General features: G+C 39.0%; 1 protein-coding gene across 4 annotated transcripts in view; it reads right to left on the bottom strand.

Annotated features, from left to right (window-relative positions):
- Dgkh (diacylglycerol kinase eta) overlaps positions 1–17,758 on the bottom strand; it is a 170,246-nt gene that overhangs the window by 94,652 nt on the left and 57,836 nt on the right. For all 4 annotated transcript variants that reach the window (XM_070026700.1, XM_070026703.1, XM_070026702.1 and 1 more), the window contains exons 3-4: positions 3,452–3,562; positions 63–143 (exon numbers count right to left, since the gene is read on the bottom strand). In XM_070026700.1, coding sequence (XP_069882801.1) covers positions 63–143; positions 3,452–3,562 — 192 coding nt within the window. The remainder of the gene's footprint in view (positions 1–62; positions 144–3,451; positions 3,563–17,758) is intronic.

Genomic DNA, 17,758 nt, shown 5'->3' with positions numbered 1-17,758 from the left:
GAAAGACCATTCTACAACCTCTGGGGTGGGGGAGGGGGAGCAGGAGATTGAATAAACCATACCGTGAAACTGTTGTTGGCATTTTTTGTGCTTGCTTCAGCAACACTGGCATCTGAGAGATCAACTTCATCAAATATCAGCGACTGTTGATGAAAAGAAAACAAACAGGTTACATGGAAACCTAGCTTCATGTTCTTCAATGTATTTTACTATAGGGTCATGACGATGACTGATTTGTCAAAAATAAGAAATTGAAAATAAAAGTTAAGTTAGTAACACTTTGCAATTTCTTCTTAGGAAAGGTAAGTGAAACCACAAAGTACAAATGAATTCATAAATCCTAAGCTGAAAAAGATTTTAAAGAAAAGTTTACAAGACCTCCTTTTCAACCAAAAGCTGAAATGTGGTGCTATGAGAGGCTGAAATTAGGGGGAATCGCAGTTCTAGGCCAGCTCAAATGGAAAAGTCAGCAAGACTCCATCTGAAGAGAAGAGGCTGAGCAAAGTGGCACCTGTCATCCCACATCCCACCACAAGAAGCTTAAAGGTGGACTGAGACACAAGTATATGCCCAAGCAGGAAGCCTAACTCTATCTCAAAATAACAAGTGCAAAAAAGAGCTATAGGTGTTATCCTTTGGTAGAACGCCTGCACAGCAAGCTTTAAAACACTGAGTTAAAGTCCCAGTGCCACCAAAACAAACAAAAAAGACCCCCAACACACAGCTTTAATCTCAATGTTCTGTGCTTTCTAGAAGCACAACCAATATCATTTTTAATGCACCCTCTCTCTCTCTCTCTCTCTCTCTCTCTCTCTCTCTCTCTCTCTCTCTCTCTCTCTCTCTCTCTCTTTCTCTCTCTCTCTCTCACACACACACACACACACACACACACGCACACACCCCTTCATCATGGAGGTAAAGGTCACTTCACTACTCCCAGGTCAGAACACAGTGAATGACTAACAGTCTGGACATTGTTTCCTCCTCTATAAATACATGTTCAAAGGAGATAGTATACATGCCCTGCAAACAGAAGATGTTTCTCTTGTACTTTTTTTAATTTCTCTTGTATACTTCAACATTGTCTTACTCCAAAAATGTTAGTAGTAAAAGTTCCATGAAAATGGAATTTTAAAAAATGAATATTATCAACTAGAAAGTCTGAATAAAAGCAAAACACATGTATCCTTTCCACTTCTAAGTCAGTCATTAGTCACATTCATCTTGCATTCCTGTAGCAAGGCTGGAGTAACAATGTATCTCTACAACAGCAGGAAGAAAGACTGCTATACCTCTTCCCAGATCTTCAAAAGGGTTGTGACAGTGTACTTCACTTTAACCAATCTAACAACAGACCTGTTTCTGACTAGAAAGGGCTTGCAACCTAACATGGGACATAAAATAGACAAAACTGCTAGGCGCCAATGGCTCACACCTATAATCCTACCTACTCAGGACTCTGAGATCTGAGGATTGTGGTTCAAAGCCAACCAATTAAGCATCAAAAAACCTTGAAGTGAAGCTATGGCTCTTAGCCTTGAGCAAAAGAAGTTCAGGGACAGAGCCCAGGCCCTGAGTTCAAACCCCATGTGCACGTGCATGAGCATCTGTCTGCGCACACACACACGGGCGGGCGCACACACACACACACACACACACACACACACACACACACACACACACACACACACACAGAGACTAAACTATAACACAGGAAAGACTTAAAAGTAGAAGAAAAGAAGTGCTGAGGAAGATCACCAGTGATTGCTTCAGTAGAAAATGATGACATTCTTTCTCTTATAAATCATGGCAATAATGACTGAGGGGACCTGAAAGAATACAAGGCATTTCACCAACTAGAGACAAAGGAAAGTCTCCCTGAGAAGGGAAATTAGCCACAGTGAAAGACTGCCACCCAGACTATGCTTCTAGAGATAAATACCTGAAGCCAGAATGGAGCCAGATCAGGACTACAGTGAACTTTCATGGCTTTTAAAATAACATTATTTTATTTTGTTCCAACTTAGATACAAGAATTTGGTTATTCTATTATAGCTACACAGACTAAGAATTAGGTTGGTTTGTTGTTTACCTCCTTCTATATAACTGTATTATAATGATATCAGGAACATAATATTTTGAAAAATAGAAATGATTAATTATTCCATTGGCACAGTAGCAAGAAATCTGAAGGTTTATTTTCAAAGTAATATTGAAATGTCAGTTTCAATGGGGCTCACCATTACAAATTTTTCATCCAAATAAATTATTTTAACTGTTACATAAAAATTATTTTGTCTTGATTATATTTCAATATTACTTTTATTCTTAATTGCTAGAATTATGAGAGTGATTGTGCCAGGTTTTATGTAAGTGCTTGACATGCATTGTTACTTTAGGTCTCCTCTCTACAACATATTATGAGTTAGTCACAGGCACACCATGAGATGTACTGGATTAGAATATAAACCTGTATCTGAACTCAGAGCTTGAATTTGTGTGTCTCGTGTGTGTGTGTGTGTGTGTGTGTGTGTGTGTGTGTGTGTGTGTGTGTGTGTGTGTGTGTGTGTGTGTACACACTGGAGCTTGAACTCAGGGCCTTTTACTCTTGCTTAGCTTTTAGCCTCAAGGCTTGTGCTCTACCACTTGAACACAGCTCTGCCTCAGGCTTTTTAAAAATATTTTTTGTTATTATTATAAAGGTGATATACAGAGGAGTTACAGTTACATAGGTCAGGTAAAGAGTACATTTCTTTTTAGACAATATCACCTGTTCCCTCACTCCCTCCCAGGCTTTTCCCCCCATCCCCACCCACAAGTTACACAGTTCATTTTATTTTCAGCACAGTGGCTAGTGCATACCATGATTCCATTTGTTCACCCTTTGTCCCTCCATTTCTGTGCCCACCTTGCCCTTCTAAAGACAGATAAATGAATGAACAAAACAAAAAGAAAAGAAAACCTTCCCAGGTTGGCTTTAAACTTCAATGCTCTGATTTCAGCCTCTAATAGTGAGGATTACACCTGTAATCAGTACCTGGCTTCAGAGCATGAATTCTTAACCACTATGTTAACTCATTCTCTCTGTCTCTGTCTCTCTCACATAGTCAGAAACAAGTAAAATGTTAAAAAAAAAAAAAATTAGCCGAAAAGTGGGTGAACCTAAAATTTCAAGTTATACCCAAAAAAGACTGTGCTTAATGTTTTACTTAAATCTGGAGAAAAGAAGAACAGGAGTAAGAAAGAAAAGCCAACTATTTGTGTCTTCCTGGAGGATTATTCTTAAGGACATGTAATGGGAATAACTCTAATAATTCATGGAGATGAGGCCCAAGATGGATCACGCTTCTACTGAGTCCATATGAAAGGAGAATGCTATGGGGAGGGGGGGGGAGGAGTCTACAAGCCAAAACTTCAGCTCCACTCACAACCTCCCATGTTCTGAAATTACCTTTGAGTCCTTTGCATAATAAAGTGTGTGGCCTCGGAGCTTGAAGTATCGCTTTTTCCATCTTTGGAAAGAACTGGTTTGCTTCAATAGTTGTCCCTCTTTAATACTGGTCTAGGGAGAAACAGAAGCATAATGATATAGATTACAATGAAAACCAATACCAAATACAATTCAGAATCAATAACATAGGACTGGTAACAATTTGATTATTTCCCACATCCTTCAAATTACAGGAGAGAATATTTCATTCTCATCAACCCCTCAATCAAGAAGGTATATGCACAAAGTCCAAAAGAGTATAAGTAAATTTGATATGGCTTTCTGCCTTCAAAAATTCATAAGCATGGGCTTGCATGTTCTTGACTGAGAATGAGCACTAGTCACTCTCCCCTGATCTGCTCACACATTCTCAAACATGCTTCTGTAATCTTTACTGCCCTCAGGTTTTCTGGCTAATCAGACCCAGCTCAGTCACCACCTGTTTGCTACTCCAACTTGTTCTTGCTCTCCTCCATCTTTCCCCATACTGGCCTTATTACTCAACCCCATAAAGCACTTCCCATCTTCTAACATCAAATATAATTTACTTATTATGCTACCCCTATTGGAATAGAAAGCCTCTGAGTTTATTACATCTAATAATGTCAAAGTTAATGTTTCATTTTCATTGGAAGGAAAAGAGAAAGCAAGATTCTTTCCTATAAGATTATCCTCAGGAGGGCTGGGAAGGTGGCTCAATGGTAGAGTGCTTGCCTTGTATGCATGAGGCCCTGGGTTTGATTCCTTAGCACCATATAAGCAAAAAGAAAAAAAGCCGGAAGTGGCTCTGTGGCTCAAATGGTAGAGCGCTAGCCTTGAGCTGAAGAGCTGAGGGACAGTGCCCAGGCTCAGAGTTCAGGCCCCACGACCGGACCCCCCCCCAAAAAAAAGATTATCCTCAGGAAACATGCCCATAAGACTGGGACAAATGGGAGTCTCTGGGATGAGATCCAAGACAGCTATGTTTATTCTAAATTCAACAAAAGAGTAATCATGCTATAGTAATCCTCCTGAACAAAAACAATTAATGGAACCCAAATTTTTAAATCATCCAACTGAAAGGTACACTGATGTGTCTCAGGTATTAAGAACAATATTTAGCACACATGATTGATGAGGAATGAATGAATGGCCGGTGCTGATAATAATAAACTTTGTGATAATAATAAACTCTTTCAGAGTTTATTTGCAGCCTTCACACCATACTATCCATAAGACAGAAAAGTTTGTTGTCTCGGTAAGGTAATTACATTACATAATATGTACTTTCAATTTCCATAAGAGATTTGCTCTACAGCTCGCTTGCTCCAAGCCTGTCCTCCAGGAATCTTGAGATCATTGCATTATAATGCTAACAAAATACTTCAGAAATGTCATTACTGAAGAGTAGACTTAGATCAGCCAGATTCCCAGTCAAACTCCACCACATGCTAATGAATGCCAGGCAAAGTCACTCCACCTTCTGTGCCCAGTTTTCTCTCTAAAAGATTGGAACAATACCAACTTCATAAGCTTGTTGCATATCATTTCATGATAAGATAATGTCTGGAAAACACTTAGCACGCTGTCTGGGGTGACTGAAAACATTAGTAGCAGAAAGTGTTATTATTATTATATCATTATGCTATTAAACTCAAGGAGTATTTTTCCAGGCATCAAATTATAAGAGCTTCTTGGAAGAAGTAAATAAATGTTTGTAGGCTACTGACAGGGCAAATAACAGCGGGAGTGGATGAGGAGTACCAAGAGATGAAGTTATAGGAAACAAGAGCCAGGATTTGCTGGCCACCATGGGGAATTTGCTTTTTATCCTAAGTGCAAAAAGCTAGTGAAATGTTTGAGGCAGGAAGAGTGAGTGTGAAAGGAAGTGGAGAAATTGTTAGGAGGCTACTGAAGGACAGCAGGGAAGGAGGACAGATAGATCCTGGAGCTGTAGGATCTTCATCCAGGTAGAGAAAGGGGAGCATTTGAGATTGCTATTGAAGGTAGCTTTCACTGAAATGCTGCTAGAAATGGAGGGCAAAAGAGGGGGAAAAGTACCTACACATTTGGCTCAGGGGAGGAGAGGTTAGATACAAAGAGTTGGTCAGGGAGAGGTAATAGAGATGTAGGATTGTTTGAAGAAATCGAAAGTATGGCTCAAAAATTGGGAGTGCAATGGGGAAGATTAAAATACACTGGAGCCAGCCAGTGAAAACTGTAAGTCTATTTGAAGCCAAGACCTACAAAAGAACAGTCCTGATCCATTCACAAAACAGAGATATGAGGGGCTAGTACTAGGGTTATACTAAGAGATCCTCCCAGCTCACAAGCACAGGGCCTTCCCTGTACTATAGCAGGGAATAAAGGATGACAGGCTCAAACCCCTGGGCTATACCTGTAGAAATCCAAGCCTCTGTAACCAACACCCAAGTGCTATGAATATCATTTTTAAAATTCCATAGTAACACCGGATGTTGCTGCTATATCTGAAAAATTTACACCCAAAACACTATTAGCTTGCCTTATTCATGGATTTATTTATTTATTTATCCATTCATTCATTCATGGTTCTGGCTTAAGCAGGTCAAAAAATAACAAATGACACCCAAAAGAGGAAAAAACAAAAGAAATATCAAAAACAAAACAATTTCTGCACATGCATTACGTAGCTCAGTGAATGCAGAGAGGCTCTGTCGGTCCTGTATTACTGTTGATTATATTTTAATTGTGGTTTATCTGCTTGGTTTTCCCTGATTGATTTTGAGAAAGTCTGCCTCCCCAACCCGCCCCCCCAGTAAACAAATGGTGCTCAAAAGAAAAAGTAACAATTGATAAAGTAAAATGGTAAAGTAAAATTTGAGATTCACTTAAAGGTAGCATCTCATTAATGGTGATTGGGTGTAATGGGAAAAAATGAATCAAGCATCCTCAATATCCATGGTTATCAAGTGTATACTGTAAGTCACTGGAGTACAAAAAGTGTAAAAAGAATCAATAAATCAAGAGCTTCCATTGGAGCAGTTATCTCCTTCCAGCCCAAAGAGAGACTCTGAATTAAAAATGGCAGGGCAAAAAAAACATAGGTCCCATGCTTTCCCTTATTTGCAATAACTAGTATATGTCTGAGACAAGCAGAAATGGTCAGTTAAGTTGATGTTAGGCAAAATGAACCCCAAGATAAGGACTGAAATGTTTTTTTCTTTCTTGTGATTGTTTCTAACATATTTATAAGATGATTTCTTTGTTGCTTTGTATGTCCCTCCCCAAAGTATAACCCCTGTTTTTCACTGTATTTGATGTTGGTATAATTTGTGGAGGGGAAGGGAAAAAGCAAATTGTTTAAATAGGGATACAGGTAGACCCATTGCAACAATGAGATGTACAAGACGTTATGTCGAAAAACGAACTTTAAAACTTTGGGGGGCAGGGTGGGAGATAGGAAGGGATGGAAACAAAGGAGGAGGCAACAATGCTTGATAAGAAATATACTCATTACCTTGCCCATGTAATTGTAACCCCTCTGTATGGTATTTTCACAATTAAAAAAAATTAAAAAATAAAAAATGACAGGGCAGTTACGGCATCCTGGAGATCCTAAGATACTGGAGGATTTCTTAAAAAGATGACAGGACCCAAGTCCATTGTATAGAAATGTGGTGTCATGAATCTTCAAATTGTGTAAGTTTAAAGGCTTAAGGTAAAATAGGTGAAATGCAGGGAATATTTTACAAACCTCTAGGATAAGATCAAGAGTTCATGGGGAAAATATTGTATGTACTAAGCTGAGAAGACACAGGGCTATGGGAAACTATAAGCCAAAGGAACAAGTTAAAAAGTAACAGGGTTTCAAGGAAAGGAATTTCAAGCAGAAAACAAAGTGGAAAGGCAAAGCATGTGAAGAACATAGCTACCCAAGTAAGGAAAGGCTATGGAGCCATCTATCCCAATATAAAATTTGTGGGGGTTAGAAGGTCTGGGAAATGATATGACTTCATAGTCACTTGAGAAGAGAACTGCACATCTGAGATTTCTACCAGGTGTTTAATTCCTTAAGACCGAGCATGTAATTTACCTAAGAGAATATGTGTTACATTCTCAAATTCTTGGAGTAGTTTTCAACCTGGATTGTACATTCAAATTACCAAACGTTATAAAAGTACTGGCTGCTAGGTGCCACTCCCACAATGACAGGATATGCTGACAGTGTAACCTCAAAATTTCTCCCAGGACCTGGGTAAAATGTTAAGCATTATTAAGACAAGGTTGCTTTTTTACATGGCATCATGAAATGCTAAATCCTCACAGAAGCCATGGATGAAGCTTCAAGGACTAAAGGTTTGTGTTCCAGGGACCTACCTGGGTACCAAGCTAGAAGTGGGAGCATATCTGCCATAGAAACCAAATCCCAGTGTGGTTAAGGCCCCAGGCTAAATTCCAAGGACAATAGTTACCAATCTCTCTCTCAACAGGTGTCCTGGGCACTGTTTCTTGCTGAAAGAAGATAGGCTGCCTCCTCTTTTTTTTTTTTTTTTTTTTTTTTTTTTTTAATTAAATCCCTGACAGCAAAGGGCTCTCCTCTTTCCTGCTTTTGGACACAAGCTATAGAAGTGAGATTCCTGATACAGCAGCCTGCTCCCTACCTTAAAAAAAAAAAAAATGAACAAGAAGTTTATTGGTAAATTAGGAGTTCAACCTCAACCGAGTATACATGTGTCTTTTCATTCCAACCAGAATTGCAAACCACTTGAAGTTTGGTGCTATCTCATTTGTATTTCCATTGTAAAGGTTCTACAGTATTTATAGGAATATGTGTGTGCATGTACATCTAACTTTCTATATAGCTGTCATGGAAATATGAAATGAAATACGTGATGGTCTAAGTTTCAAGCAATCAATTCGTAAACTAATTACTTCTGAAACAAAATCTACTTGTGAGTGAAAGTCTATGTAAACAGGAAAAAAGACAAAATAACTTCTGGGACAGTGGTTCCTAATTTGGGGATAAAAAGCCTTTTCGAATCTGCAGAAAACTATATCTCAAAAAAAAAAAAGAAAGAAAGAAAGCTGTCTCCAGGACACGCACATGAGCACATTTACATATGATTTTAGGGAGTTCATGAACTCTGAATCTACTACAACTGAAAGTAATGACCTTCATGTAGTAACATCATATTAGATGAATTTGGGGATTGTTTTTTAAAAATAAATAAATTAGGTCTTAAATATGATGATGAGTAGCAAATACTAATTTCTTTAACTTTCTCTTCTGTTAGTTTAATAGTTCCTAATAGCATTTGGAATGGCATGCTTTAATATTACTTAGGATAGGGAGCAATAACAAAAACAGTTTGAGTTCCAATTTTATTCTGTGATTTCAACATTAGTTAATAATTACAGCCCTCATCCAAGCATATTCTAAAATATGTAGGCATTGCATAATTTGAAATTTTTTAATTTTCTGATTCATTCAATTTGAAAAATTTGGTATTTGGATACATACTACCAGTTGTACATAACTTGTTTCCTTCCCAATATCATTAAAGAAAAACTTTTTCTTATGACAATGGAAAGCTCATCCTACAAAAATGAATATAAATTACAGTATTTATCCCCTCACATACAAAAATGTCACATTCTCACTGTAGGCTTTCTGTTTGCCCTGGCATATTATCAAGCCATGATTACAGATACATCAGGGAACATCTTATTTTCACTTGGAGACTAAGGAAGCTCTGACCTTTTATGCCTTAATTGCCTCCAATAGTTAAACATAAGTTCAGAGACTTGGTGTTCTTCTATCCAGTTCCATAGTTTATTCCTTCGTAAGGTATCTGCTTGTGACATAAAAGCAGTACAAACCTTGGTGCTAGAGGCTCACACCTGTAATCCTAGCTACTCAAGAGGCTGAGATCTAAGGATCAAGGTTCAAAACCAGCCCAGGCAGGAAAGTCTGTGAGACTGTTATTTCCAATAAACTACTCAGAAAAAGCTGGAACTGTGGCTCAAGTGGTAAAGTGCTAGCCTTAAGCAAAAGAAGCTCAGGGACAAGTGCCTAGACCCTTAAGTTCAATCCCCAGGACCAGCATGAAAAAAAAAAAGGCAGTGTAAACATAACACAGGAGGAAATATATTAGAAGCCAGGCAAAAAGGAAATATAGTGTTAGTTAATACTTTTAGAGAATACATTGTTCTTTTAAAAAAACTCAGCATTTTTTATTAAAAAGAATCACACCTAGCAAGAGCAAGAAATCTTGAGTTCAAGCCCCAGTGCCAACAAAACAAAAACAAAAAGTTCATTTTGATGAGCACTTTCTGAGCTTTTTCTCTACATAACTACTCCATTCTTCATGGATATCATATAGCATACATTCATTTCCTGCAACAGCTCTTATCCTCATTGATTTACAGACTTCCTATGTTCAGATGTACAACTAAATTGTGGAACAAGAAAAAATTAAATATTCTTACTTTCCTGTAAGGCACATGTTGTAAATGATTTTCCTGGGTCAGTATTCACATGAACACTGATCCTCAAAATAATCCTTCTGTTTATACATGGTGACACAAATACTTATTGTAAGTATTCTTATAAGAAGGAGTATTACAAAAAATGATAAATTTCTCACAGCTCTAGTAAATACAATCCTATAACCCAAGTGTGGTAAAGATTAAAATATGTGTGTGTGTGTGGCGGAGAACTACATGGCTCATAAAAATCTCAAAATAATGGGTATACCAAGTGTAAAAAAGAATCATTAAAAATGAGACTATTATATTCAATCATAATGTTCAATTACAATAATGAAAGTCATTGACAAAAAAGTCATTGACCCCTCCCACCCTGTCCTTCTTTAACAGCTTCATCTTAAGCAGTCCCCTAACGGTAAAAGAGAAGCACTTGTTGGTCCCCAATAAGCTCCATGTCACAGTGTTCTTCCTTCTCTACTCCATGGCACCTTCTGTTTTCTTCTAACCCTCCTCTCTCTCCTATTCCATTACCCCTCAGGCGCAGGCCCCCCTCTCCTCCTTGATGTCCATAGCACTATGCTCCTGAGTAAATCATGCCATCATCCTGCTGAATAGGAGTTTTAAAAGTGCTTCTTCCTCTTATAAGACTGTGAATGTCTCAAGACAGGAATTGTAACTCATTTCTTTTTTCAATGCCACATAAAGCTAAGTACCTGATACTTAGGGTAAAAATTCTTATATGCAAATTGATTCATTCAACAATCAGGAAAAAATTAATGAAACATTCTTTTCCTTTGGATTGATAAGTATTCAAGAAATTCAATGAAGGAAGACGTTTCAACTTGTCTTTCCATCAAGTCGACACAATGATAGAAAGCATAGTAGAATTAATCCTGACTTCTGAAAAGAGCCCTCAGTTGGATCCATTTCTGATTCCACTCCTAATATCTATGAAATTAAGTTTTCCCAACTATAAAATGAAGATAGCTATCACCTGCCCTGTGGTCCTCCAAGCTGTTGGAATGGAACACAAGAAGTCACACCCTCTTGTGAACTTTCTAATGCTACAAAAATACAAAGTATAGAAAGTTAAGTACTCTTTCTGCAGATCGTACTTTAGCAAAAATAAAAAAGTATATGAAATAAAGAGATTAACAGTCCAGAATAAGGGCTTGTTTAGAGAAAGTATTACATACAATCCACGTTTCACCACATAAACAATATTCTCCAAATGTACAAAGGCTTCTAAACTTTAAGTATAAAAAAATTATGAAATGGCATTTAATAACAGTTTACAGCATGCTATGTGACCCTACTATTTTACTTCTTAGAGCATTAATTTGTTTGCAAGTATGAATTGTGACATGACTACAATTGTCACCAGCCTTTCAAAATTCAAACAGCCCCAAAGTGACACACTTGTCTCTTCTACCCAGTCTGCAAGTGCAGCTACAGAAGAGGCCATCCCAACCTTAGTCACCATTAGGTTCAATATTAGGTCCAATAAGAACAGTGAGTTAACTTAGTAGCAAGTATAAGAAATAATTACCACAGTTCCTAGTCATAATAATAGCTCTCTTAAAAACAAAAAACCACAAACAGCAGCAACAACAAAACTGCTGGAGCTCTTGGAATATCATGGACTTTTCTGCCCAGCCTAGCTTTGAATATGAGCCACAAGTAACCCTCTAATAGCTCTTAATTAACTATTTTGTAAACAAATGAATGAATGAAAACTGACATTCAGAGCCACTGAAATAACTCATAGAGAAAAGCCAGTTTTTCTTTTTCCTTTTTTAAAAAAAAAACAAAACGTTTAAGGGAGAGTCTTATCAGGACACCCTGCAGCATTCTGAGAACTGATTGAGCAGGCCCATGCCCTGGTGACTTGCAAATGTCTATTCTATTAAATAGAAACTTTTGGTTGTTGACTATTTTGGAATCCCTCGCCAAAATATGGGTAAAATGGATGACTGACGTTTTGCTTTTATCCACAGCTATGTCCTCATGATACCTCATCATTGAGAAAGCCATCTTTTCCTGGTAGCCCTAACCCTGTCCTCCAGTGATATGCTTATAAAACATGTATATCAACTATGACTTGTAAATAGTGAAATTAAAAGGAGAGTGGATTGTCTACACTTTCGTATTTTATCCAGCAGTTAAACACACAATTTCAAATTTAAGCCACAGAGACCAGCACTTCACCCACATTTCTAAAACTAGAAAGGTTATCTCATTGTAAGTTTGTACCATATTTCATCTCCACTATAATATGGCCTTTTAGTTTCCTTAGCCTTTCTAGGTATTTTTGGTGTGGTTATAAAATATGACTATTTCTCTACAAACAAGCTGGCACCTGTATGAGAGTGATTATAGAAGCTCGTCCCGTGACTCTGGGAAAGAAACCATCTGATGTCATTCTGATTCTGCCTGTCCACCTCTGTCATCAGCCACCTGTGAAATTGCTTCAAGCCTGGCTTTGGTCTTTGCCTCTGAAACTCCCATACCCATTGAGCTTTGTGCCTTTCATCTTTCTTCTGCTGCTGATTTTAGCCACCAGCCCATTTCTAGCTTCCTTTCTTCAAAAGAAATCCAAGCCTCTTGATCGAAATAGGCATACATAAATGACATTGAGCTCTGTTAAATATAGGAACAGCTCTCTGGTGACTAGGATTATCAGTCAGACTCAGAAAACAGTCACATACACAATTTGTTTTCCACAGGATCTCACTATGCATGTAGCCCAGGCTAGCCTGAAGAGCTAGGTAATCGTGCTTTTGCCTCCTGAGAACTGATTACAGGCATAAATCTATAAACCCTAGGATCACAGTATTTTTAAGTGCAATAATCCACCTAAATCCCTTAAAAAAGATACAATTCAGTAGTTTTGAAACTGTACTTTAGGCCCCAGAACCAAACTTCTAGGGTCCGATTTGTCAGATAGCCACTATATGCCAAGTAAAGAGACTGGTAATGGAGGAGGGCAGAGAAAGGCTGAGGTGATGTGAGCACTTTAGCTCATCTTCCACCATCAGCAGGCTACGAGACAGGAGCTTTTGGCTTCAACAGACAAAAAATTAGATACAGGGGAGAGAGGTACACAAAGATATACAATCCCAGCCACAAATGCGCCCTGCTTGACCATGGGCTCATCCTTTCTTTGGGGAAGGAGTCTAGAGACCATGTCAAGATAATGGTTACTGTTGCCCAACAGGTGGTCTTGTGCTGTTCTCTTCCTCTGGAGTAGTTACACCATCCTTCCTGGTAAACACATTATTGAACTGCCCTGGCCTTCTTGGATTCCAAGGTGACTGCAAGTATCTGAAGAGTGAACAGCCCAAATGATATAGATGTAAGATGGAGGCAGGGAGGCAATACTTCTTCCAGCTTTTGGTTGATTTGTGGGCCCAAGTATGGACTCCGTGTTTGTCAACAAATGTTACTGGTTCCTCTTACATTTGGGGTCCTTTTTTTTTCATTGGCCTTTAATTTATATCATTCAGTGTAACAATGCATAATTCCAGCATCTTTATTTATTTATTTAGCCAGTCCTGGGCACTGTCCCTGAGCTGCTTTTGCTCAAGGCTGGCACTCTACCAATTAAGCCACAGCACCACTTCTGACTTTTTCTGTTTACGTGGTACTGAGGAATTGAACCAGAGCTTCATGAATGCTAGGCAAGCACTATTCTAAGCCACATTCCCAGCCCCCAACATCTTTCAAATTGGTGTCCGAATCATCCTAAAATTCAGTTATAGAAAAAGCACTGCATCTCTCTCCGCTTACAATGAATGTGTCTTTGCCGGTGTCTGGCCATATGTTCTAATCTTTTTTTTTTATACCATTGGATTTTTGTGTGTGTGTGTGTGTCAGTCGTGGGACCTGAACTCTGGGCCTGGGCCCTGTCCCTCAGCTCTTCAGCTCAAGGCTAGCACTCTACCACATGAGCCACAGCACCACTTCCAGCTTTTTCTGCTTATGTGATGCTGAGGAATTGAACCCAAGGCCTCATGCATGCAAGGCAAGCACTCTACCACTAAGCCACCTTCCCAGCCCCATACCATTGGATTTTATTCAATCATGAGAAACAATGAAATATGAAATATCATCTTGACCATGGTTAGACGCCCTTCCCTGATTTATATTAAGTTTTTCCTGGGTGGTTTTATAAAAAAAAACATTTTGTATTAACATCAATTAGTTGTACACCCACAAGGAACCAAGCTACACTCAACTACAACTCAGATTAGATCCAGACTTTATAACTAATGAAGACTACATCAGGACCTGTGAAAGAAGATGTACCACGGGCATGCATGCTATGAGGTGGCAAGTTGTTGTCACCCAGCTCTCCCATGAATCGTCTCCAGCCCCACACTGCCCCCAGAGCCAGCCAAGCCCAGGCAGAAAGCAAATGCTGTGGCAGAGGAACCACTGCAATGGAAACTACAGGAAGGAGCTCTAGAGGGGAGAGTCCAGTTTATAGAAGAATGGAGATGAGAGAAGTTTCAGGAACCAATATTTAATGAGAATATAATAAGGGATTGATGGTGCTTTGACATTTACAATGTTACCAACATTTACCTCTTTGTAGACTGCCACATGGAACAAGGTCTTGCAAGAGTTCTCTGTATCAGACTAATACGAGACTTTTTTCTCCTCAAATCTATAGATACTTGGGACACATTTTAGAGTAACTAAACCCTGACAGGCCTTAGTGTCTCCACTTCTCTGTTCCCCTGAGAACTCTGCAGCTCTATGAAAGAGTTCAAATCCATGAGGCTACGTGACACAGAGTTGATTTAATGGTATTTAATGGTCACACAAAATCTTACAGATAATGATCTAGAAGTCTGTGAGGGTGAGGGGTGGGGAGCGTAAAGAAATTCAGGGTCTCACTACGCAGCCTACGCTGGGGCTGCCTGGGGCTTCCAAGTGCTGGGATCACAGTTATCCACAATACCTGTCAGTATAAATATGGAATCACTATTTTGGGGGGAATCACTAGAAGTAATTGCTCATTTTGACAGGTAACACACACAGGTGCACACGCTTTCTGATGTGGTGACATGAAGCTGCAGTGTGGCTGCCCATCGGGTCTAGTAGCTTGCCAGAGCAAGTGGAGTGTGTCTGTGGCTCGGCAGACTTTCTCATGTCAACCCTGGGACAGGACAGGCTTGTCACAATTCCCATTACTTCTTCCTGACAAAAGGAGAACATTCAATCCATCACATAAAAACTAGTTATGCCACAAGATGTAGAAAATGAAGGAAATCCATGCACAAAAACACACTGAAGAAGGAAGTTTCCAAGTGTGCAGCAGTATTCTAAACATCTTTGACCCCATTCAAAATGTCCTCATTACTATGTATGAAATATTGTCAATTCTTTAATATTTAGGATCTCTCCATTTACATATAAGTTACATTTGCATTCTGTAGCAAAATAATGGGAGACTAAGCCTAAACCTAGTGGTTCACACTCATAATCCTAGCTACTCAGGAGATTGAAATACAAAAACTGCCAGCCCAGGCAGGAAAATCTGTGAGATTCTTAGCTCCAATTAACCACCAAAAATCCAGAAGTGGAACTATGGCTCAAGTGGTAGAGCACTAGCTTGGGGAGATGGGAGGGGAACAACAATAACCCCCTCCCAAAAAAAAACACTTCCTAAGCCTTGAGTTCTAGCTTCAAGACTGGCACAAAAAATTAAAAATAAAAAGGAGATTAGCCTTTGTATCAATAAACTCTCCGCAACTGCTACAATACTCTGTCCATTATACTGGTTTGTAATTTTCTTGAGAGAAGCTGCAAAGACATAATTATTATCTTTTGAGAGTATTTTGTGAATATATATTTCTAAATTAAGCACTTTGCATTCTCAATATAAACCTTCATTAGAGAGTTCCAAAATATTATTTTCTAATTAATATTAGAAGAAGAAAACTATATAGTTTTATAAATTGCTACTGTACTGAGATAGTGAGAAAAATCAATTCCTTATAAATTATCAGGGGAAAAAAGATCTAACCACAAGGTGGCAGTGGTGCTATGCTAATGTTGAGGATTTTCTTCCAGAGCTATGAACATAGCCTTTTTCTCAGTTACATAAATCCTTGCCTATAACTTATGAGTGGCATCTCAGTGTCTCTTGTAAAGGGTTTCAAAAAAAAAAAACTCTCCCAGTTCTGAATTAACTTCTTCCTTTATCAAACGCCCCTACTCACTTCCAAGAATAATCCCTTTGCCCACACATGACATTTTGATGGAACTACTTTCCCACATGGCCACAATGATACAACTGTTTTGATGTCGGGGCACTTTGATGAGGCCCAAAATATGCTAAGCATTATGTTGATTATTTTTTAACTAGTAGCTAATGTATCAAACAGACAACCATATACCTGAGTCTTAGAGCACGGCTATGTTCCTAATGTTCCCAATTCCAGGATACAGTTCAAGGAGGAGGGAGGTGTGGGGTGCAGTGGTGTGGTCAGGGGCAGGATGGGAGCCAGGGGGAAAGCGCCGAGAGCTGAAAGATGAACTGTATACCAGGAGTCAGATGTCCCTATCCAGACTCACTTTGGGAAGGGCTATTCATCTTCCTATGTAAAAGATCAGCTGATTTTTCTGGAATTTCAATTGTATCTTCAACAATCTGCTTCTGTTTTCTAGTTCTTCCCTCAGAGAATATCTAGGCCTCAAATGGCATAGGAAAAAAAATCTCAGATATCTGCCAGTTCTTTGAATTCAGGGACAGAAGGGAAGACTTGCACACACAGCTTAACATCATGAACTCCATTCCAACAACAGTTTTGATGGGTAATAGGTTATCCCCTAAGAGGATAAGCCGGGTTTTTTTCCTTTAATATCTTCACTGTTTACAGAAATGAATAGAATCACAAATGACTGTCCTCTGGGATAACAAGTGGACTGAAGATGGGTCAGAGGTGAGGCCTGAACAAATGACTAGCTAGGATGGAAACAGAGCCCCTCCCCCCATGAACACATCAGCACCAACCCCACCACAGAGTCTACCCCTGGTCATGACAGTGTGTTCCTTTACTAGGATCCACTCCCTATCTTCTCATTCTTTTTTTCTTCTGAGATCTTCCCTAGACTATTCCACTTTGGGCAGAAAAACTTAACTTCTCCCTCCTGTAGACTTCTTCTGCCCGTTATTCTTACTTCTATCTTGGCATCATTCTGCAATTGTCTGTAATTAGGGTGGGAACATAAAAGGCTCCCAAATCATTTTGCCCCTCCAAGGCTGTCCGTGGCCTGCTAATTTTGCATGTCCTGAGAATGATGTTATAAATAGTCAAATGGCACTTGGCAGAACAAAGACATAGAGCTCCAGTATGTATTCTAATCTTCGGCCCCACAGCTGGCTGACTTTGAAAGACCACACACAAATCATGTAACCTTTGTGTGCTTGAGTTTCTTCTTCCTTGCGGATAACACCACCTAGTGTGTTCTGAGGTCTCCACAGCAGTTCAGGACACAGTTCTCAATCATTATTGGTTCTTCTATGGGGCAAGAAACTTCTCAGGTTTCCTTCATCTTTGCATCCTTAGCACTATGCCTAACATCTCAGTGGTACTTAGGATTTGCTGGCTAACCTAAACTGAGCCCTTCTCTCTGTCTTCCTTCTCTAGTTGTTCTCTCTGCCCATTCTCCCCCTTAACACGGTTCACCATAACATGTAAAACCCTGTTCACTTCTTCACCAGGTACCACATAACAAGCTAATAAACCTTCCTCTCCGTCATAGCAAATTCTTTTTTAAAAGTAGTATGATGCTCTTGTGGCTTCC

The sequence above is a fragment of the Dipodomys merriami genome, unplaced genomic scaffold (assembly GCF_024711535.1).
Source record: "Dipodomys merriami isolate MVZ:Mamm:240054 unplaced genomic scaffold, mDipMer1.0.p SCAF_188, whole genome shotgun sequence".
NCBI classification, from domain to species: domain Eukaryota; kingdom Metazoa; phylum Chordata; class Mammalia; order Rodentia; family Heteromyidae; genus Dipodomys; species Dipodomys merriami.
This window is presented reverse-complemented; position numbering and strand designations above follow the sequence as displayed.